The sequence below is a fragment of the Elephas maximus genome, chromosome 3 (assembly GCF_024166365.1).
Source record: "Elephas maximus indicus isolate mEleMax1 chromosome 3, mEleMax1 primary haplotype, whole genome shotgun sequence".
Classification (NCBI taxonomy): domain Eukaryota; kingdom Metazoa; phylum Chordata; class Mammalia; order Proboscidea; family Elephantidae; genus Elephas; species Elephas maximus.
The window spans coordinates 149,591,589-149,614,384 of NC_064821.1; the positions used below are offsets into that span (position 1 = coordinate 149,591,589).

Sequence of the window (22,796 nt, forward strand, 5' to 3'; positions counted from 1 at the left end):
TAAGGAAAGTCCTAAACCTAGAAATTCATATTTTAATGCATGCAAATTTACATGCATTTTTCTAGAAATAATTTTTTTGGGTAGTGTATGTGGGTATACTTAATTCTTGATAGCAGTATGTTATCTTGGTTTATTAAAATAACCACCTTTTGCACGTTTTATAGCTAACCTTATTTTAAAGTATTTATTTCAAATGGTAATCAGTGGTTTCTGTGAAATTAACTACTTTCATTGAAAATTTTAGTCCTGCATGTACAACTCAGTAATATTGCATGAATTGAATTTTTATTGGCTGAAAGAATTGTTCATAAGATTGTCAGATGAGTTTTTCATTTAGTTTCCCCCAATTTGCACAGCAATAACGAGCTGCTAGCTAATAATTGCCAAGGCTATTGTTTTCTCAGACGTGATTTTTTTTTAACATGTCAAAGTAAATAACTAAACCTCACAAAGGCAGTCTTTTTTGAATCTATCATAAATTGCTTTCGCACACAAAAATTATGTCCTAAGGGACAAGTGACAAGAGCCCAGGAGGCTGAGGAAAACTACCTCATAAAACGGGAGTTGGCCACCATCAAACAGCAGAGTGATGAGGCCAGTGCTAAGCTGGAGCAAGCTGAAAGTACCATCAGGAAGCTCCAGCACCAACAACAATGGGTAAGGAGTCTGGTAGTGTTTTTTCATAACCTTTCTTGTCCTCCCTCCCTTTAAAACAATTTTTTAGCACAACTTCTGTGCTCCTGTTTTAAATAATTTTGTTCCCTACTTTAGTTGAATTCTTAAATTATTCAATTTTATGTTCTGTAATACTTAGGGGTATTATTGTGGCCTAAAGACTCCTTGTTCTAACATTTTTTTTTCTGTCTACACAGTTTTGTTAGAAATAGGCAATATTTTCTTTCTTTACATTAAGTTACAAATCACAGATAATATGCAATCTATTCAGATCAGCTTTTTAAGTTTTATAAATCTATTTCATAATAGGTATCATTTTGCCAAGGGTAATTTTTAAGTCCTTATGTTAGCTAGTTTTTGTTCATTGTGCAGATGAAATATTACCCAACATGCAGAATTTAAAGCTTTTATAATGCACCGATTTATATTTTAAGAAATAAGAAAGCCTAGACTTAATACATCAAGACGTTGAGTTATGGGTTAAGGCATATACCTACATTTTTTAAGAGAAGTTGTCAAGATAAAAAAAAATTAATGATTTAAAAATTATGCTAAATAACCTAGGGTGCCAAACAGCTGTTGATTGTACAGCTAGCTTCAGGTATGTTTTGAAACTTAGACAGCATTTTCCCATTGACAAATTCAGATACCAAAAACAAAAACCAAACCCGTTGCAGTTGAGTCGATTCTGACTCACAATGACCCTATAGATAGCATGATCTTAATTAGGAATATGAAGATTAAAAAAAAAACTAATAACCAATGTTACTGAACAGCTCATGTAGAAGTTGTTGAATGGGAACCTAAACTGCACCTTCACCGAAAACAATAAAACATTATTATAAAAAAAGTAAAGCCACCAGTTTATCTTTGAAGAGATATTATTTTTTATTTCTGTCTTCTGTTCTCAAGTAGAAGTTGGAGTGTAACAAGAGTAGACAAAAACTTGAGTTAAATATAGAACCCTACATAGGTCTAGAAGACAAATAGGATGTGTACAAAGTTGAACGTTGCTTCTATTCCGTAGAATGAAGAAACATCATCAACATCTAGGTACAAAAATCAGGAAACTAAAAGCAAGAAGAAAAACTTGGCGATTGAAAGAACCATAAACATCAATTTTTTCCTACTATGTTATTGAAGATGGCTAAGAAAAATGAATAGGAGAGTGATAAAAGAATACTAAAATGATTGGGCCTCCAGTAATTTTGTTCTACTTCTGTATGAAATGTCAATAATATCAAAGTATATAAATAGAAAAAGCCAAACTCTAGGGGTCATGCTTTGGTATTAAGTTGAAATGAAGTATCAGTGCCATATAATTCTTTTAGAACCAAAGTATTATATTTGCTTTTTGCATAAGCTACAGTCATAATACATTTGGATCATGAATTTTTTTTGCCTTGTTTTGAAATATCGAGACCTATAGGTCAGTGAGTACCCACAGGACAGAAGATTGGTTTGTAATTAAGAAGTTAACTGGGAAAACAAACGCGGACAGAATGAACTGAGGCTTTTGAAAACTGCTAAGTGTAACAAAGAGAATCTTTGTGCTCTTTTTCAAGGACAAGATAGATCCACATTGCGAGAGTAAGATACAGCAAAGAGAAAGCAGACCTCCACTTCAATTTTGCTTCCCTTTTTTTTTTCCTCACTTAGGGAATGATCTCCTGAACTGGAAAGAACTGTAAAACAGACATAGAGAGCAGTGGTGCACAAAATAAATGAGAGATAGTGAGTGTTGGTCTAATTTTTCTGTTGCAAAGTAAAAATCATATCCCTAGATATTAAAATAATTTGCAGAATGATCATAGAAATATTACTACCTTTAAGAGGTTCTAGAAAATAAAACATATAAAGATATACAAATATATTTCTTACATTAAGCAGTAAATAAAGGTTAGCTCTCTGGAGCCCTGGTGGCTCAGTGGTTAAGCATCTGGCCACTAACCAAAAGGTTGGCAGTTTGACTTCAGCAACTGCTCCTTGGAAACCCTGTGGGACAGTTCTATTCTGTCCTATAGGGTTGCTACGAGTTGGAATTGACTCGACGGCACTGGGTTTGGTTTTTTGGTTTTTGTATGGTCAGCATAACCAAAAAAACCAAACCCAGTGCCATCGAGTCAACTCCGACTCATAGCGACCCTATAGGACAGAGTAGAACTGCCTCATAGAGTTTACAAGGAGCACCTGGTGGATTCGAAGTGCAGACCCTTTGGTTAGCAGCCGTAGCACTTAACCACTACGCCACCAGGGTTTCCACATGGTCAGTATAGGAGAGTTTTTTTTAGGCTGTGGTAAAGAAGAGTTTAGAATACCATAGCTCTTGTCATTTTCAAGTATTCGAGAGGCTACCATGTGGATGGAAACCCTGGTAGCTTAGTGGTTAAGAGCCACAGCTGCTAACCAAAAGATCAGCAGTTTGAATCCTCCAGGCACTCCTTAGAAACCCTATGGGCAGTTCTCCTCTATTCTATAGAGTTTCTGAGTCAGAATTGACTCAATGGCAATGGGTTTGGTTTTTTGGTTATCATGTACAAAAAGTGACTAGCCTTTTTTTATATAGCTTCAGAAGGCAGAATGTGTTTAAGTTCCAGGGATACAAAATCCTATTCATTGGAATTTTGGCAAATGAAGTAGTTGCTTTGCAAAGTCTTGGGCATACCACTACTAGAAAGTATTGACCATGTGTTGCTAACTGTTTTCATTACAGCTTTCCAGTGTAAATTCATGAGTTCTTGAGAACTCTTAGAATAAGAGTTTCAAATCTGTATTCCTGCAGGTAATACATAAATTACCATAGAATCGATCACCTTCCTCCCCACTGCCAATTGTGGCTTTTGTATGATAAAAAAAGCTTTAGATTACATATGGGATTGAGTTCTGGTTCTTTTTTGCTAGCTGTGTGACCTTGGGTATTTAAGAACTCAGTTTCTTTTTTCCGTAAAATGATTAAGTAGGGCCAAGATCACCTCAAGTCTTTTTCTTTAAGCCAAAGACCATATCAAATGTACATTTTAAGAGGTGTTTTTTTGACACAAATTTTTTTGTATGGCTCTTCTCTTTCCCCTTTCCTCCAAATTAGACAGCCATGAGAAAACACCTAATCAGACTGCTTCATCCTGTAACTCACTGTCAGGGTACCAGGTTCAGTTCAGACACAGTAAACACTTCGTATACTGCTCAGTCCTGTATGAATGTGGTTTGAAAATCTTATAATGAGTAGAGCCATTCATTCATTCATTCAACAAATACTTGAGTGCCTATATAGTGCCTATAAAGTACTGTCATAAGTATTGGTAATAGTGAACAAGAACAGTAAAGTTTGCTAATACATGAATGTTCTAGTTGAGAAGACAAATTAAACAAGTCAGCATAACTTCAGGTGGTAATAGGGCTCTGAAAAAAAAAATAAAGCCGGTGTGAGGTGGTGGGTACAAGTGCTATTTCAGATAAGGTGGTTTTGGAGAGATTCCCTGAGAAAGTAATATTTGACTGGATGATGTGAAGAAGGAAACTATTTGAAGATTGAGGGAGAAGCATTCCAAACAAAATATACGACTAGTGTAAAGATCTTGAGCAAGGAGTGAGTTTAGAATATTGAAGAAACAGCAAGATGTATATTTGTAAGCCCTAGGGGAACCACTAAAACTTTTTTCTTAAAGAAAAGATAAGTAAATAAGTAGCGAGTAATAGAGATAAGAAAACCCTGGTGGCATAGTGGTTAAGTGCTCCGGCTGCTAACCAAAGGGCTGGCAGTTCGAATCCGCCAGGCGTTCCTTGGAAACTCTATAGAGCAGTTCTACTCTGTCTATAGGGTCGCTATGAGTCGGAATCTACTCAACGGCACTGGGTTTTAAGTTAGTAGAGATAAGATGGAGTTATTAAAAATAATCATTTAATCAGGCAGAAAAAGAAAAAGTGAACAACAAATAAATGGACTAAACAGAAAGCAGCTGGCAAGATTGTAGATTTTAATCCAACAATATCAGTATTTACATTAAATTTAAGTAATCTAAACACAGCAGTTAAAAGATCGGATAAAAAGGCAAGACTTGTCTACAAGAAACTTGCTTTACATGCAAAGACTTTTGTAGGTGAAAAGGTTTTTTTTTTTTTTTTTAAAAAAAAGGATGTACCAGTAATAAACAATGTGAAAAAGGTATTAAGGAAACAATTTCATTTACAGTAACATTCAGAACAATAAAATGCCTAGGAACAAATTTAACCAAGAAGATGAAAAACTTGTACGCTGAAACCTACAAAACATGGCTCAGAGAAACTAAAGCAGACCTAAATAAATGGAAAGGCATCCTATTTTCGTGGATGGGAAGATTTAATATTATTAAAATGTCTGTACTACTCAAAGTGATCCTACAGATTTAATACTATCCCTATCAAAATTCCAATAGCCTTTTTTGCAGAAAGGGAAAAGCTGATTTCCAAATTCATGGAATTACAAGGGGGCCCAAGTAGCCAGAAACATCTTGAAGAAGAACAAAGTGGAGAACTCACACTTCCTGATTTCAAAACTTGCTACAAAGCCACAATAATCAAATCAGTATGGCACTGGCATAAGGATAAGATATATAGATCAATGGAATAGAATTGAGAGTCTAGAAGTAAGCCCATACATCTGTGTCCAATTGATTTTGAGCAAGGATGCCAAGATCATTTAATGGGGAAAGAACAGTCTTTTTAACAAATGGTGCTGGGACAACTGCATATCCATATGCAAAAGAGTGAAATTGGACACCTACTGCACACAGTTTATAAAAGTTATCTTAAAAAATGGGTTGGCAGTCTAAATACAAGCTAAAACTATAAAACTCTTAAAAGAAAATATAAAAATAAATCATCATGACCTCGGATTTGGTAATGAATTCTTAGATTTGACTCCAAAAGCATAATCAACAAAAGAAACAACAGGTAAATTAGACTTCATCAAAATTAAAAACTTGTGTGTGTAAGAGGGCAGAATTGTCAAGAAAATGAAAAGAACACACAGAATGGGAGAAAATATTTGCAAATCATATATTTGATAACAGGCTAGTATCTAGAATATATGAAGAACTGTTACAACTCAGTGATAAAAAGAAATAACCCAATTAAAAAATGAGCAAAGGACTTGAATAGACATTGCTCCAAAGAAGGCACACAAATGACCCACAAGCATATGTAGAGATGCTCAGTATCATTAGTCATGAGGTAAATGCAGATGAAAACCATAAGGAGGTACCCCTTCACACCCAATAGGATGGCTGTAACTAAAGAAAAAACCCACAAACAGCAACAACAAAATCCATAATAAGTGTTGGCAAGGATGTGGAGAAATTGGAACCCTTGTACATTGCTGATAAGCATGTAAAGTGGTGCGGCCACCGTGAACAAAGGTTTGGTGGTTCCTCAAAAAGTTAAACATAGAATGCCATATAACCCTCCAGTTCTACTCCTAGGTATATATCAAAAGAATTGAAAACAAGTACTCAAACAAGTACACTAATGTTCATAGCCAAAAGGGTAGAGACAACCCAATTGTCCATTAAAAGATGAATGGATAAACCAGTCATGGTACATGCATACCATGAAACACTATTCAGCCATAAAAACGAGTGAAACACTGATGCATGCTACAAGGTGGATAAACCTCCAACACATCCTGCTAAGTAAAAGAAGCCAGACACAAAAGGTCACATATTATATGATTTTATTTATATGAAATATCCAGAATAGATAAATCCATAGAGGCAGAATGTTATTGGTGGTTGCCAGGGGCTGAGAGAAGGGAGGACTAGGAAGAAACTGCTTAATGGGTAAAAGGTTTTACTTTGGAGTAATGGAAATGTTTTGAAACTAGATGAAAAAAACCAGGTCGTGAGTCTTCAACATTGTGAATGTAGTGCCACTAATGTTCATTCACTTTAAAATGGTTAATGTGAATTTCACCTCAACAAATTATTAAAAAAAAAAAAAGAAAGAATACTAAAGATATGAATTTGTAAAGCCTAACGAAACATGACATATTTAGTTTCAGGGTTTAGAGTAGAAGGTATGAATAAGGGAGAATAAAATCCTAGTGCTGGAACCCATTGGTTAAGATCATGTTAGGAAGCAAGGGAACTGACTTGCTGTTAAACAAATGTATGGGTTTATCTGCATGTAGAAGGAGCCTGGGAGGGTTAGGAGGTCCCTCAGGACTGGGTTTGGGCATATTTTAATCAGAGTTGTGGTTACACTGAGGCTAAAGGATGAATTCAGTGTGAAGTGAAGCAGGGCAGGTCAAGGGTGGCAGCTAAGGAAGTGACTTGATACAGGTTGTCAGACCAATGATCTATAGGAATTTTAGCCCAAAGTCAAGGGGATTAAGACATAAAGGGGACAAGAATTTGTAAAACCGGGGTTTAATGGGCTAACTTGAGAGCAGCATGGGTAAGTGCTGGATATGGTAGCTATTAACCACTGCTAAAATTTTACATGTTTCTTTTGCGTTGTGATGTTTGGGTCTGTCAACTCCATTTAATGTTCCTGGGTAGAGCACACACAGGATTTTATATGTTCCTGGACCTAGGAGTAGGGTTGGTTCCAGAATCTCAGTGAACCTGAGCCTGTAAGTGGGGGTAAGGTGGTCTCAGTTATAAAGGTTAGGAGTAACAGAGGTCAAGTGGGTTGTTACATTGGGTGTTAATAAAAGTATACAGCATGATAGCTGGTGAGAATGACTCTCCTCTACTTCCAGGAGTGGGAGACCAAAGTAGTCTGCCTATAACTGTTGGACACAATATACGAATTACAATTGGGGGAGGGAGGAAAAGCATGGAAAAAGTACACCATGCAAACAAACACTAAGCAAATAAAGCTGAAGTGTCTGAATTAGTATCAGACAAGGTAGACTTTAGAACAAGGAATTCTACCAGGGATAAAGAGGGACATTACATAATGGGGTGAAATCATCAAGAAGACATAACAATCCTACTTAGGATTATTGTATTTAGGAACGTATGACTCCTAACATCTGTATGCTTCTGACAACAGAGGAGCATGAAGCAGAACTGATCAAACTAAAAGGTAAAGAGGACAAATCCACAATTATAGTTGCAGTCTTCAACACCGTGTCTCCATAATTGCTGCTGTAAGTATGTGGAGAATCAGTATGGATGTGGAAGACCTGAACAACACTATCAACCAACTTGGCCTGATTGGCATTTATGAAACACTTTTTTTTTTCTCCTTATAACAGCAGAATACATATTCTTTTCAAGTACACATAGAGCATTTACAAAGATAGAACATATTCTGGGCCATAAAACAAACTTCAATAAATTAAAAAAAATTGAAGTCATAAAGTATCTTCTTTGACTTTAATGACATTGTTAAAAATTAGTAATAAAAAGATAACCTAAAAAAATCGCCAAATATTTGGATAAATTCCAATAATATTGGAAATTAAACAACATTTTACCCATGGGTCAAAGAGAAGTTTCAAAGGAAATTAGGAAGTATTTTGAATTAAATAATGAAGACACAAATCAGAATGTGTGGGACCCAACTAAAGCAGTGCTTAGTGGAAATTTTATAGCATTATAATGGACCACATCTACCACGGCCTCCATCAGACTGAGTCCGGTACAACTAGATGGTGCCCAACTACCACCACTGACTGCTCTGACAAGGATCACAATAGAGGGTCCCAGATGGAGTTGGAGAAAAATGTAGCCTAAAATTCTAGCTCAAAAAGAAAGAGCAGACTTGCTGGCCTGACGGAGACTGGAGAAACTCTGAGGGTATGGCCCCCGGGCACTCTTTCAGCTCAGTAATGAGGCCACGCCTGAGGTTCACCCTTTAGCCAAAGATTGAACAGTCCCATGGAACAAAACAAGACTAAAGGGGCTCACCAGCCCTCGGGCAGGGACTGGAAGGTAGGAGGGAACAGGACAGCTGGTTAATAGGGAACCCAGGGTTGAGAAGGGGGGTGTTGACATGTCATGGGATTGTTAACCAGTGTCATTCAGCAACATTTGTACTGTTTGATGAGAAACTAATTTGTTCTGTAAACCTTCATCTAAATTAAAAAAAAAAAAATTTACAGCATTATTTTAGGAAAGAAAGTAAGTCTCAAACCAATGATCTGTGCTTCCACCTTAAAACACTAAACATATAAGCAAATAGAACCAAAGACAAGCAGAAGAAACAAATAATAAAAAGAGTAGAAGTTAGTGAAATTGGAAACAAAACAAAGATAAAAAAAGACTACAATAATTTCAAAGAAACAACCAATGTCGTGAATGACATTAACTTTTTACCAACTTAACCTGTTATCTTGTCTCATATTCTGGATTTTTCTAAGTGCTTCCTCATGGTGTAGTCGAATTTTCTGTCCAGTAGATTCAGTTAGGAGCCCTGGTGATTTAGTAGTTAAGAGCTCAGCTGCTAATCAAAATATTGGCAGTTCGAACCCACCTTGGTAAACCCTATGGGGCAGTTCTGCCCTGTCCTGTAAGGTCACTATGGGTCGGAATTGACTCGATGGCATCAGGTAATTTATGGTTGAGTTAAACCTTTTTAGAAAGAATACTTTATAGATGGATGTTGTGAACTTTACTTTGTTTTAAATCAGGAAGCACACAATGTAAGTTGTTTCTGTTATTAGTGATGCTAAGATTGATTACCATCCTAAATTTGGTCACCAAAAACTCAATTGTAAAGGTATGTTTTCATCTTTATAACTATTAGGTGGTCTGGTGGGAAATACATTTGCATCAAATGAGTACCTTGTTCTTCATCCACTTTTACCAGATGGCTTTAGCATTCACTGATGATCCTTACTGAATCAGCTGTTACATTGGTTTTCCAAAATGGTGATATTCTTTCGTTTCTTCTACCTTCTGTAAAGATCCCTCTCTGTCTTTCTCTCATTCACTCACTGTGGACTCTGTTGTTATATCACTTCAGACTCACAGACTTTTATTTATTCAGTGTACCATGTAATTTTTTAAATTGTATTTTAGATAAAGGTTTACAGAACAAACTAGCTTCTCATTAAACACTTACTACACATATTGTTTTGTGACATTGGTTACCAACCCTGCGACATGTCAACACTCTCCCTTCTCGACCTTGGGTTCCCTATTACCAGCTTTTCTGTCTCCTCCTGCCTTCTAGTCCTTGCCCCTGGGCTGGTGTGCCCCTTTAGTCTCATTTTATTTTATGGGCCTAATCTTTGGCTGAAGGGTGAACCTTAGGAGTGACTTCATTACTGAGCTAAAAGGGTGTCAGGGGCCAATACTCTTGGAGTTTCTCCAGTCTCTATCAGACCAATAAAACTGATCTTTTTGTGTGAATTAGAATTTTGTTCTACATTTTTCTCCAGATTTGTCTGGGACCCTCTATTGTGATCCCTGTCAGAGCAGTCAGTGGTGATAGCTGGGTACCATTTAGTTGTGCTGGACTCAGTCTGGTAGAGGCAGTGATAGTTGTGGTCCTTTAGTCCTTTGGACTAATCTTTCCCTTGTGTGGCTTTCTTCATTCTCCCTTGCTCCAGCTGGGATAAGACCAGTGGAATATCTTAGATGGCTGCTCACAAGCTTTTAAGACCCCAGATGCTACTCATCAAAGTAGAATGTAGAACATTTTCTTTATAAACTATGTTATGCCACTTGAGCTAGATGTTCCCCAAGACCATGGTCCTCACAGCCCTCAGCCCTGTAATTCCATCCCTTAGAGAGTCTGGATGTGTCTGTGGAGCTTCCATGACCTTGCCTTGGACAAGTTGTGCTGGCTTCCTCAGCATCGTGTACTGTCTTACCCTTCACCAAAGTTACCACTTAACTATTGTCTATTTGGTCTTTTTCCATCCCCACCTCTCCTCACCCTCGTAACCATCAGAGATTGTTTCTTTTTGTGTGTAAACCTTGTCATGAGTTTTTTATAGTAGTGGTCTCATACAATATTTGTCTCTTTTGTGATTGACTTATTTCACTCAGCATAATGCCTTCCAGATTCATCCATGTTGTGAGATGCTTCGCAGAATCATCGTTGTTCTTTATTGTTGTGTAGTACTCCATTGTGTGTATGTACCATAGTGTGTTTATCCATTCATCTGTTGGTGGGCATCAAGGTGCTTTTCCATCTTTTAGCTATTGTGAACAATGTTGCAATGAACATGGGTGTGCATATGTCTTGTGACTGCTCTTATTTCTCTAGGATATATTCCTAGGAGTGGGATTGGTATTTCTAGCTTTCTATGGAAGTGCCGTATCATTTTCCAAAATGGTTGTATCATTTTGCATTCCCTCCAACAGTGCATAAGAGTTCCAATCTCCCCTCAGTCTCTCCAACATTTGTTATTTTCTGTTTTTTTGATTTGTGCCAGTAATGCTGGAGTGAGATGGTAACTTATTGTGGTTTTGATTTGCATTTCTCTAACGGCTAGTGATCACGAGCATTTCCTCTTGTGTCTGTTAGCCTTTTCAGTGTCTTCTTTCCTGAAGTGTCTTGTTCATTTCCTTTGCCCATTTTTTAATTGGATTATTTGTATTTTTTGTTGTAGAGGTGTTGGATTTTCCTGTAGAGATTAGACTTTGTCAAATTTGTCATATCCAAGATTTTTTTCCCAGTCTGTAGTTTCTCTTTTTACTCTTTTCATGAAGTCTTTTGATGAATATAAGTGTTTAACTTTTAGAAGATCCCAGTTATCCAGCTTATCTTCTGGAGTTTGTGTGTTGTTAGTTATGGTTTCTATACTGTTAATGCTGTGTATTAGGGTCTCTGGCATTGATCCTACTTTTTCTTCTATAATCTTTATAGTTTTTGATTTTATATTTAGGTCTTTGATCCATTTCGAATTAGTTTTTGTGTATGATGTGACGTGTGGGTCCTGTTTCATTTTTTTGCAGATGAAGATGCAGTTTTGCCAGCACCATTTGTTAAAGACGTCTTTTCCCCTTTTGATGGACTTTGGGCCCTTGTCGAAGATCAGGTGACCATAGGTGGATGGATTTACATCTGGGTTCTCAATTCTGTTCCATCCGTCAATGTATCCGTTGTACCAGTACCAGACTGTTTTGACTACCATAGCTGTATAGTAGGCTCCGAGGTCAGGTAGTGCAAGTCCTCCTACTTCATTCTTCTTCTTCAATATTGCTTTACTTATCTGGGGCCTCTTCCCTTTCCATATAAAGTTAATGATTAGTGTTTCCATCTCTTAAAAGAATGCTGTTGGTGTTTGGATCGGGATTGCATTGCATTAGTAGATTGCTTTGGGTAGAATTGACATTTTTACAGTGTTGAGTCTTCCTGTCCATGAGCATGGTATATTTTTCCATTTATGTAGATCTGTTTTGGTTTCTTGCTGTAGTGTTTTGTAGTTTTCTTTGCATAGGCGTTTTACATCCCTGGTTAGATTTGTTCCTAAGTATTTTATATTTTTAGGGGCTATTTATAAATGGTACTTGTTCCTGATTTCTTTTTCATTGTTCTCTTTATTGATGTGTAGGAATCCAACTGATGTTTATATGTTTATGTTGTATCCTGCTACTCTGCTGAATCGTTTAGTTCCAGAAGTTTTCTTATAAAGTCTTTGGATTTTTTTATGTGTAGTATCATACAGTTGCAAATAGGACAGTTTTACTTCGTTATCAATTTGGATGCCCTTTGTTTCTTTTTCTAGGTAGGTCTTCCGGTACAATGTTAAATAGGTGATAAAGGGTGTCCTTGTCTTCTTCCTGTTTTCAAGGGGAATGTTTTAGCCCCTCTCCATTAAGAATGATGTTAGCTGTTGGTTTTGTATAGATGACATTTATTATGTTGAAGAATTTCTCTTCTATACCTATTTTATTGAGAGTTTTTATCATGAGTAGGTGTTGGACTTTGTTGAATGCCTTTTCTGCATCAATTGAGATGATCATGTGATTCTCCTATTTATGTGGTGGATTACGTTGATTGATTTTCTAATGTTGAGCCATCCTTGCATACCTGGTATGAATCTCACTTGGTGGTGGTATATTATTTTTTTGATATGATGCTGAATTCTATTGGCTAAAATTCTGTTGAGAATTTTTGCATCTATATTCATGAGAGATACTGGTCTGTAATTTTGAGTTTTTTTTGTGTGGTCTCTTTGCCTGGTTTTCATATCAGAGTTATGGTGGCTTCATAAAATTCAGAAGAATCCATTCCTTTTCTGTGTTTGGAAATAGTTTGAGTAGTACTGATGTACGCTTTTCTCTGAATGTTTGGTAGAATTCTCCAGTGAAGCCATCTGGGCCAAGGCTTTTTTTGTTGTTGTTGGTTTTTTTTTTTTAATTACCTTTTCAATCTCTTCTCTTGTTATATGTCTGTTAGGTTTTCACCATCAGTTTGTGTTAGTTTGGGTAGGTAGTGTGCTTCTAGAAGTTTGCCCATTTCTTCTACGTTTTTAAATTTGTTGGAGTATAGTTTTTCATAGTACTCTGTTATGATCCTTTTTATTTCAATTGGATCTGTTGTAATGTCCCCCGTTTCATTTCTTATTTGGGTAATTTGCGTCCTGTCCTGTTTTTCTTTTGTCATTTTGGCCAGTGGTTTGTCGATTTTGTTGAGCCTTTCAAAAAAATCACCTTTTGGTTTTGTTGATTCTTTCCTGTGTTTATCTGTTCTCTATTTCATTTATTTCTGCTCTGATCTTCATTATTTCCTTTCTTCTGGTGGCTGTGGGCATCTTTTGCTGTTCTCTCTCTGTTTGTTTGAGTTATGTAGCTAATGTTTTGATTTTGTCCCTTTTTTCTTTTTCGATGAGTCCTTTTATTGAAATTAATTGACCTCTGAGCCCTGCCTCTGCTGTGTCCCAAAGGTTTTCATATGATGTGTTTTCATTCTAGGAATTTTTTTATTCCACCTTTCATTTCTTCTATTGCCCAGTGGTTTTAAGCAGGGTGTTATTCAGTTTCCATGTATTTGATTATTTTTCATTGCTCTTCCTGTTTGTTAACTTCTACTTTGATGGTGTTGTGATCAGAGAAAATACTTGTATTATCTCAGTGTTTTGGATTTTGTTGAGGGTTGCTTTGTGACCTAAGATGTGGCCTGTTCTGGAGAATGTTCCACGTGCATTGGAAAAGAGTGTGTACTTTGCAGCTATTGGGTGGAGTGTTCTGTATATGTCTGTGAGTTCAAGTTGGCTAATCATGTCCTTTAGATCTTCTGTATCTTTGTGTGGTTTCTTTCTAGATGTTCTGTCCTTTACCAAGAGTGGTGTGTTGAAGTCTCCTACTGGTATTGTGGAACTGTCAGTTTCTCTTTTCAGTTCTGTTAGAGTTTGTTTTACATATTTTGGAGCCCTGTCATTGGGTTCATAGATATTTGTTATGGTTATGTCTTTATCACGAATTGTCCCTTTAATCATTATATAGTGCCCTTCTTTGTCTTTTATGGTGGATTTTGTTTTAAAGCCTATTTTATCTGAGATTAGTATTGCCACTCCTGTTCTTTTTTGGTAGCTATTTGCTTGATATATTTTTTTGCATCCTTTGAGTTTTAATAAATTTGCGTCTTTGTTTCTAAGGTGTGTCTCTTGTAGCCAGGATATTGATAGATCCTGGTTTTTTTAATCCATTTTGTCACTCTCTTTATGGGTACATTTAGGCCATTTACATTCAGTGTAATTATTGGTAGGTGTGAGTTTATTGCTGTCATTTGGTATTGCTTTTTTTGTAGTGCTGATGTTTTCTTTCTTCCTTTTACCCTGCTGTGCTGAATTCCTTTTGTTTGTGGATTTTTTTTCTGATTTCTTTTGTTTTTGTAGATTTTGTGTTTACTGAGACTTCATGTTTTTCTTCTTTATTTTGTTGAGTAGGTTTGTTAACATTTTTTGTGGTTACTTTGAAATTTACCATTATCTTCCTGAGATTGAACCAGTCTTTTTTTACTTGATATTGCCTTAACCTCCTCTCCATTAGAAAGTTCTATACCTACCCCATTTAGTCCCTCATGTATCGTTCGGACATTGTTGTCATTTACAGATTAACCTCTCTGGTTCCCTGTTGTGATTCTTTTAATCTTGATTAATCCTTGAGAGTTCATTACCTGGGTTGCTATCTGGCTGGTAAGGTCTTGTGTCCTAGACTCGGGCATGTTGTGTATTGTTGTTTATTCTCTAACTGAAGGACTTTCTTTAATAATTCTTGTAATTTTGGCTTGGTTGTTACATATTCCCTTAATTTCAGTTTATTTGGAAATGTCCTAATTTCACCATTATATTTGAGTGAGAGTTTTGCAGAATATATTATTCTTGGTTGGCAATTTTTTTCTTTCAAGGTTTTATATATGTCATCCCATTGTCTTCTTGCCTGCATGGTTTCTGGGTAGAAAGCCAGAAAGAGTTTAGTCTTATTGTTTCCCCTCTGTGTGTGACTTTTTGTTTTTCTCGAGCTGCTCTCAGGATTCTTTCTGTCTTTGGTTCCAGCAAGTGTGATTATGACATGCCATGGTGATTTTCTTTTGGGGCGTGTCCTGTGTGGGGTTCACTGAGCTTCTTGGATGGTCAGCTTTTCAACTTTCATTATATTAGGGAAGTTTTCTTTCAGCAATTCTTCAGTGATCTTCTCTGTGTTTTCAGTTTTCTCCCCCTGTCTTCTATTGTTTCGCACTTGCTCCTCACACCTTCTAATGACAGTGTCAATTTCTGAAATCTCGTTTATCTTTTGGATTTCTAATTGTTGTTTTTGTATGATTTCTAGTTGTGAATTTATTTTGACATTTTGTTCCTGTATTATTTTCCTGAATTTTTCCATTGTTTTGTCTGTCTTTTCCATGATTTTGTCTATTTTTTCCTCATTTTTGTCTGCTTTTTCCTTCAACTCTTGGATAGCTCTGAATATTAGAGATTTGAATTCCCTATCAGGTAGTTATGAGTCGGAATCGACTCGACGGCACTGGGTTGTTTCTGGGTCTGGATCAGGTAGTTTCAGTGCCTTTTCTTCTACTGGAAGGTCACGTGGTGTTTTATTTTGGATAAGTCCTGGAATCATCCTGTCCTATTTATATGTTTTGGTATTATCTACTGTCTTTGGGACATTCAGTAGTTTCTGTCTTTGTTTATTGATTGTAGATTTGTTTACTTCGTCCTGCTTTTTTGTTTTATTTAGTTATGTCTGAGCAGGCAGGCTAGATGTCCTTTGTTGTTTGCTCATCTGTGGGCCTGATACTTCTGACCATATTATCCAATGGGCAGGGCCAATCTCTCAGCTATATTGCATCAGGGAAGGTCTAGTGGAAGGGGAGAGGTTAGGATGGGTCGTTTATGGCCTGTACTGGGGCTGACAGGGTGGAGCCAGGGGTCATTGCAGGGCAGTTTCTGGTAGACCGTGCCTGTGCTGCTCAGGGGAGCGATGTTCAGCGCATAGTGCAGATAGGTAGGAGGTAGGGGGAGGTTGTGCTGTGTGGAACTAAGTGGTGTGGGAAAGAAGAGAAAGAGAGAGAAACAGGAGCAAAAAAGAAAGTGCTTGAGGGATCCTCCCATTGGAGTGGTGCAGACCCAAGGAAGCTTTGTGCTGGTGGCTTTCTACCCAGTTCATGAGGTCCAGCCTGTCAAGATGGGACAGATGAGACATAGACAGCTAGGTGGGTGGGAGAAAGGGGAGGAAGGAGGGAAAGAAAAGAAATTAGATGAAAAAAGGAAAGAGGAAAGTACACAGGTCTGGATGGTTGGGAGAAAGGAATGTGGAGAAAGACAAGAAACTAAGGGAAAGAAAAAATGCCCCCGGGGAGCCCACCGGAAGCGGGTCCCCAGCCAAGTGGCTCTGCACAGCCTGTCAATAAGGAGCGGAGATGGCACATGGTGTCAGGTGTTCAGGAGATGGGTAAGGAAGGAAGGTAGAGGGAGACAAGAAACTGTGAAAAGAAGAGAGAAAGGGAAAAAAAAGTGCCCTGACGGAGCCCACTGGTGAGGTGGTACAGACTTAGGAAGTAGCTCCCCAGCTGTACAGCGCTGCCCAGCTCCTCTAGAAGGAGTAGAGATGGCACACAATGCCAGGTGTTCAGCAGAAAAGAAGGGAAGGATAATAGACAAGAAATGGAGAAAGAAAAAAAAAAATCCCCACGGGATCCCACTGATGTGGTGGCATGGACTGAGGAAGTGGTTCCCCAGCCATGCTGCATAGCACAACCCGTCTAGAAGGGGCAGAGATGGCACACAGCACCAGTTGTTCAGGAGACAGGAAAAGAAGGAAAGTAGAAAGAGATGAGAAAATGAGAAATGAAGAAAAACAAACAGGAAAAAAAGAAAAAAAAAAAATGCCTCCAGGGATCTCACCAGTGTGGCAGTGTGGATCCAGGAGGAGGTTCCCCAGCCGAGTGGTGCTTCACAGCCTGTCAAGAAGGGATGGAGATGGCACATGGCGCCAGGTGTTCAAGAGAAAGGACGGGAAGGAGATGAGAGAATGAGAAGAAACCAAAAGCCAAAAAAAGCACCCATAAAAAGGCACTGAAGGAGCCAGCCAGTGTGGCTGTGGCCAATCCAAGTGGCAGGGAGCCAGCATCTCCCCCACTATGTGATTGCGTTCTGCCAGGAAGCCATGGAGGCCGAGTAGGGAGAAGAAGAATAGGGGGTGAGAAAGCATGCGTCGTTGGTTACCAGGTGCTCTGTCTTCTGCTGGGAGCTCTGTGAAGCTGCCTTCCCCTACTCCCTGTCCTCCAATCTCGGCAGTTGAGGAATCTAAGAAGGTGAATCTGTGCAGCGTTAGCTGATAGGAGACCTCCATTCCATATCTCTCCTTGCTCTCTGTCAGTTTTTTATTTTATTTGGTGCTTGGTTGAGTTCTTTATCTGTTCGTTCAGCGATTAGAGTTCCAGGATTGACATCTGTCTGTTTTCCTTAGTTTTTCGGGTCTTTGCTGTGCAGGGACAGCGTGGTGCTTCTGTCTGTAGTGCCATGTTGGCACCACCTATTCAGTGTACCATGTAGTTTTTAATGTTATAGTACAATTACATACCATAGCTATTTTAAATAATTTATTAAACTTTTGAGCAACAATTTTTATAAGATAAAGTTTATTTTCAACTAATTTTGAGCATTGAAGTTCTTTAAAAATGTGTTTCTGCAGTATGCAGTTATTAGATGATTATCTTTAACTGGTCACTGGTCTCCTTTTGCACTGGCCGTTGATTTTTTTTTTGTTTTTTTAAGGAAAATAAAAATGTAGTATTTGGCCTTTATCATGGCTGGTGATACTTTGTATGAGGACCAGTATATACCTTTGAGTGTAGGCCTAAAACGCAAGAATCTTAAAAGCTAGTGTGATCAATCTCAGATGCCTTTGTACTTTTTTCTTCTTTGTCCTTGATAATCTGAACCCCATATAGGAATGACTGAGTTAATTTATTAGTCAATTTAGCATTTAATGTACTAAGTAAATATTAAATAATAAAGATTAAGCTAAGCATAAAGATAAAACTATCTCTGTAAGTATTTGTTTTACATGTTGTCATGTCAGTTTTTCCTATAGGCCTGTAGAAGTGAAAATGACCCAATGACATTTCACACTGTTGCAAGTCTGACCCTGTCGCTCATGGGCATGAATGTGTTTATGTTGGATGACTTTTCCTGATGAGACCAACTGTCTTTGAATTTAACTTGATCTGTTAAAAAACTTTGTGCCCTACATGTCATTGCTTGCCATCAGATATTCTGAGTAAGCCATTTTGTCCAGCTACTTGTTGGCTCTGATTAGCATAAACAAGGAGGAATTTTAACAGTTAAAGCTGCTGAATGTAGAACTGACTATCTTTTGAAGTTCTTGTGACCTTTGTATTAGGAAGTATTTAAGGGGAGGCTGTATGACCTACCAACTCTGGGAAATGATTGTGGGCATTCTTGACTTGGGGGAAAAATGATGAATTCTGAGCTTCCTTCCCTTTCCTAAAATTCTAGAAGAGAATATGAAAGAATTACATATACTTTTAAAAAAGAAGTTTTTGAAATGAGGAAGAAAAAACAATCTTGCTTAGGTTAAACACACAAATAAATGTTAAACTAAGAACTACTATTTTGTCAGTGGAAGTTGTAGAATTTTTAGATGGTTTATTTTAGAAAATGTATCTGCTAAGCAGCGTTTAGGAATTGCCCCACACCTGATTTATCTAGTGAGTTTTTTTTTTTCTTTATGAAAATTGAAGTTAGTATTTAACCTCTCTTCCTACATTAGAAATACTCCAGCTTTAGCTCTTATATAAGTAGTGACGTTTCAAGAAAAAGCCATTTAATTTGTAATTGTTTTTAGGTGATTTTAAGTTTTCCTAAAAATCCAAAATAGAGTGATAACTTTACACATTTAAATTGGTGAACCATTAAGCTGTTGGTCAGGATGTCTGTATATATGAGCAGAGATTTTCTTCCAGAACCAATTCTGACCTTGATCTAAAGACTAAATGTTGTACATTCATATGTAACCGTTTCTTCCTTTCAGCTTAATTAGTAAACAAGGAATCATTTTAACGGAAGTAATTGTTTTCTTAACATTTTCTTCAGCATTAAAAAAAAAGATTATTGCCATTAGAGCATATGAACAACCAGAGATAAACGCCCACCTTAAAAGACTGTATATAATTTTTCAGGTATTGGAAAGAAATCATATAAAAGTGACGTACCGACTTTTCAAATAAATTTAGTGTAGCAGATCTTTAAATAGCATGTTTATATTGTTTGAATTTTTTGAAAGGTTTTTTAGGGGATGTGGTAGGCAGGATTAAGACATCTTTTGGGGGCTTTATGCTGAGGAAAAGCAAGATATAACCATTTTTATTTTATTTTTGTCTGCTATGATTTTGTCTTGTGTTAAAACCACTTCTCTTGTATAATGGTGGCTTTTTCACATGCTTTTGGATGGGACGGTACAAATGTATCATCTTCCCACACTTATAAATTTTGTTTATTGTATTTTTTTTTTTTAAAGGGACTTGTTCAAGATTGCTAGGTGGACAATCTAATAAAAATAGTTTAACCGTCAGATTTATAGGTTATTAATAAAGTTTTTACAGCTTTAGCTCCTTTCTACTTCCAATGTTTAGTGGAAATTTTGTGTTTTTTACCAAGAGTTAGCTAGCCTAATATTCAGCAAATGTTGTTTGCTCACCTACTTAGAAAAGTACATTTTGGTCCTGATAATACAGTGGTAAATCAGTCAGACTCTCCCTGGCTTTGTTTACATAGTATATATAGCGATAAACGTTTTAAAAATTAATTGCATAGTTAATTATTTAGAGTTCTGATAAATGCTACAAAAGAAAGGAGTACAGGGTTCCATGAAATGTATGGCTTCCTGAAAAGGATATATAAACGCTAGGTCTTGTATTTAGTTAGGCGCTTAATATAAAATTAAATTTAGTATTTGATACATCTGTATAGGTTGTCTTTATTCCAACTTGAATTTTTTCATTTAATGATAAAGAAACCTCCCAAAGTACAAATATTTGATTTTGCTATATTACTCATATATCTTTCAAATCAAATATTGAACATTAGAATTCATTTTTGTACTCATGACGATGTAAACAAAAAGCTTACTACAGGCTTGCTAACTTATCTTTGCTTTTGTAACTTTTGCAGCACCGGAAAAGCTTATGGGATTGAAAAATAGAGGTTCCACTTACTAAAAAAAATTTATTTGTGCCATTTTCATTGGAATGGGATTGCTGGTATCACAGAAACATTAAGAGACTCATTGACAGAAGGAGATTTTTTATGCAAGCATAGGAAAGTAGTTCATTATTTACAGACTTTTAAAATATATGGCCTCTTGCTGATTATCAAGGAGCCCTGGTGGCACAGTGGTTAAGCACTTGGCCGCTAACTGAAAGGTTGGTAGTTCGAACCTGCCAGCCAGAGTACAGGAGAAAGACACTAACTGAAAGGTCAGCAGTTTGAACCTGCCAGCCGCTTTGTAGGAGAAAGATGTGGCGGTTTGCTTCCGTAAAGATTTACAGTCTTAGAAACCTTATGGGGCAGTCCTACTCTGTCCTTTAGGGTTGCTATGAGGTAGAATTGCCTCGATAGTGGGTTGTGGACCATCAGCCATCATAAAATTGTGGCAGTTATCATTTGATAGAATGAATTGCTTATCTGTCCAAGTTATTAATTTAAATATGAAGTGCATTTTTATAAGAATTTATTATAAGAGCATTATATTGAGACACCGATAGACGTTTAGATTTTAATATTATACCATAACGTTCTTAGAACAGTATATGTTACAGCAATACAATGAGCTTTTAAAAAAAATCATCTCTAGATTACTTATAATACCTAATGCAATGTAAATGCTATGTAAATAGTTGTTATACACACAGTGGTGGAACCGTGAGAACTACTGATTCACACATACGCACGTGTACACACATATACGTATATGAAGTAGTAGAATTGCTAGAGGAGACACAGAATATAGGTAGGAGAACCGTGGAAGAATTTCTCAAAATCTAAGGTAGACAATAGGTTTAAGTAAGAGTAGTTAGCTGTGTTACGTGCCATAGACTGTCCAGTGAAGGCAAGAGCTGAATAAAAGAGCTTTCTACTGGATTTTTATATTATTATTGGATGTTTATATTGTTCATGATTAGAGCACTCTTATCAAGGAATGAGGGCTAAAGCTAGAATGAAATGGGAAGTGTAAAAGTGAAAATACTAAGTATAAGCTATGGAATTTAGAATTTATCCCTTGAAGTAGAAGTTTTTGATTGAAGGACTTACGTGATTGAAGGTGGTATTTCAGAGTGCCAGCCTACAGGGTGGATTAATGTACGGTCAAAATGGCTGCGTGGAGACCAGTTAGTAGAGTAATGGAGGGAAGTGAAAAGGAAAGAATGGCAAGGAAAGGGTTTTACAGGAAAAAAATTTATTGCACAATGACAAGCGGCAACATTGAGGAGGCAAGTGAGGAATTTCAGGCCAGTGGCAAATAGAAGAATCAAGGAAGGGAATTGGTTTGGGGAAGATGATGATCAACCTTTAATTAAATTTGATATGCATACAGAACATTCACGTGGAAATGACCAGCAGCCAGTCAGAATCTAGAACTTTTTAGAGTGGTAAATTCTTGGTATTAGAGATCTAGTCTGATCTCTTACATAGAGTTGATGATCAGAGAAATAGCTAGGGAATTATAGGGAGTACCTTTAGGAGTAGAGGTTTTTAACTTGGAGTATATGGATGGCTTCAGGGGTGTACAAAACTTTCTTTGTGAGTATAATTTTTTGGAGAAGAGAGTTCCATGGCCTTTGTGATTCCCAAAGAGTCTGTGACCCAAAAAGGGTAAGAATCTTTGCTAGAGAGAGAAAAGCAGATGACTGAACCTAGAGGCAAAACTAAATGCCAAGACCAGAGAACCAAGATAAAACCAGGATTGAAAGTTACAGAAAAATGACAGCTTCAGTCTTGACAACAGAGGAAAAGAAATGGAGAACTTTAAACCAAAAATAAAAACTGGAAAACATAGGTTCTTATTTTATTTACTGTAGCACCAGAAAAACTCTGTACACCTTAGAAATAAAAACCCATGACCATTGAGTCGATTTGGACTCACAGGGACTCTATACCCAAACCCACCCAGTGCCATTGAGTCGACTGCCCCATGGGGTTTCCAAGGCTGTAATCTTTACTGAAGCAGACTGCCACATCTTTTTCTTCCATGGAGCGGCAGATGGCCTCTAACCGCCAGCCTTAACCAAAAACCAAACCCCGTGCCGTCGAGTCGATTCCGACTCATAGCGACCCTATAGAACAGCGTAGAACTGCCCCAAAGAGTTTCCAAGGAGTGCCTGGCGGATTCAAATCGCCGACCCTTTGGTTAGCAGCCGTAGCACTTAACCACTACGCCACCGCCAACCTTAGACCTTATGTGATTTGCAGTGTAATAATTGATCTTTGTCATGAAGAGCTGAGAATCAAGAAATATGTTCCATAGACTCTGTGAATGGGGAAAAATTACATAACAGGTTTAGAGTGGTTTTAATCCAGAAGGCTAAAGTAATGTTTTGGTGAATAAAAAACATAATATGTGTATTATCCAGAGTGACTTGTCATCAGAGTTTCAGTTCTTCGTTAAGTTTCACGAATACAGATTTGTTCCCAATATTACTGTAGTTTTTGTGGTTCG

The 22,796-nt window shown here is 37.2% G+C and overlaps 1 protein-coding gene across 8 annotated transcripts in view; it reads left to right on the forward strand.

Annotated features, from left to right (window-relative positions):
• EVI5 (ecotropic viral integration site 5) overlaps positions 1 to 22,796 on the forward strand; it is a 261,524-nt gene that overhangs the window by 137,623 nt on the left and 101,105 nt on the right. For 4 of the 8 annotated variants that reach the window (XM_049879778.1, XM_049879780.1, XM_049879781.1 and 1 more), the window contains exon 13: positions 511 to 657. The exons of the other annotated variants lie outside the window; for them this stretch is intronic. In XM_049879778.1, coding sequence (XP_049735735.1) covers positions 511 to 657 — 147 coding nt within the window. The remainder of the gene's footprint in view (positions 1 to 510; positions 658 to 22,796) is intronic. 8 annotated transcript variants of the gene reach the window in all.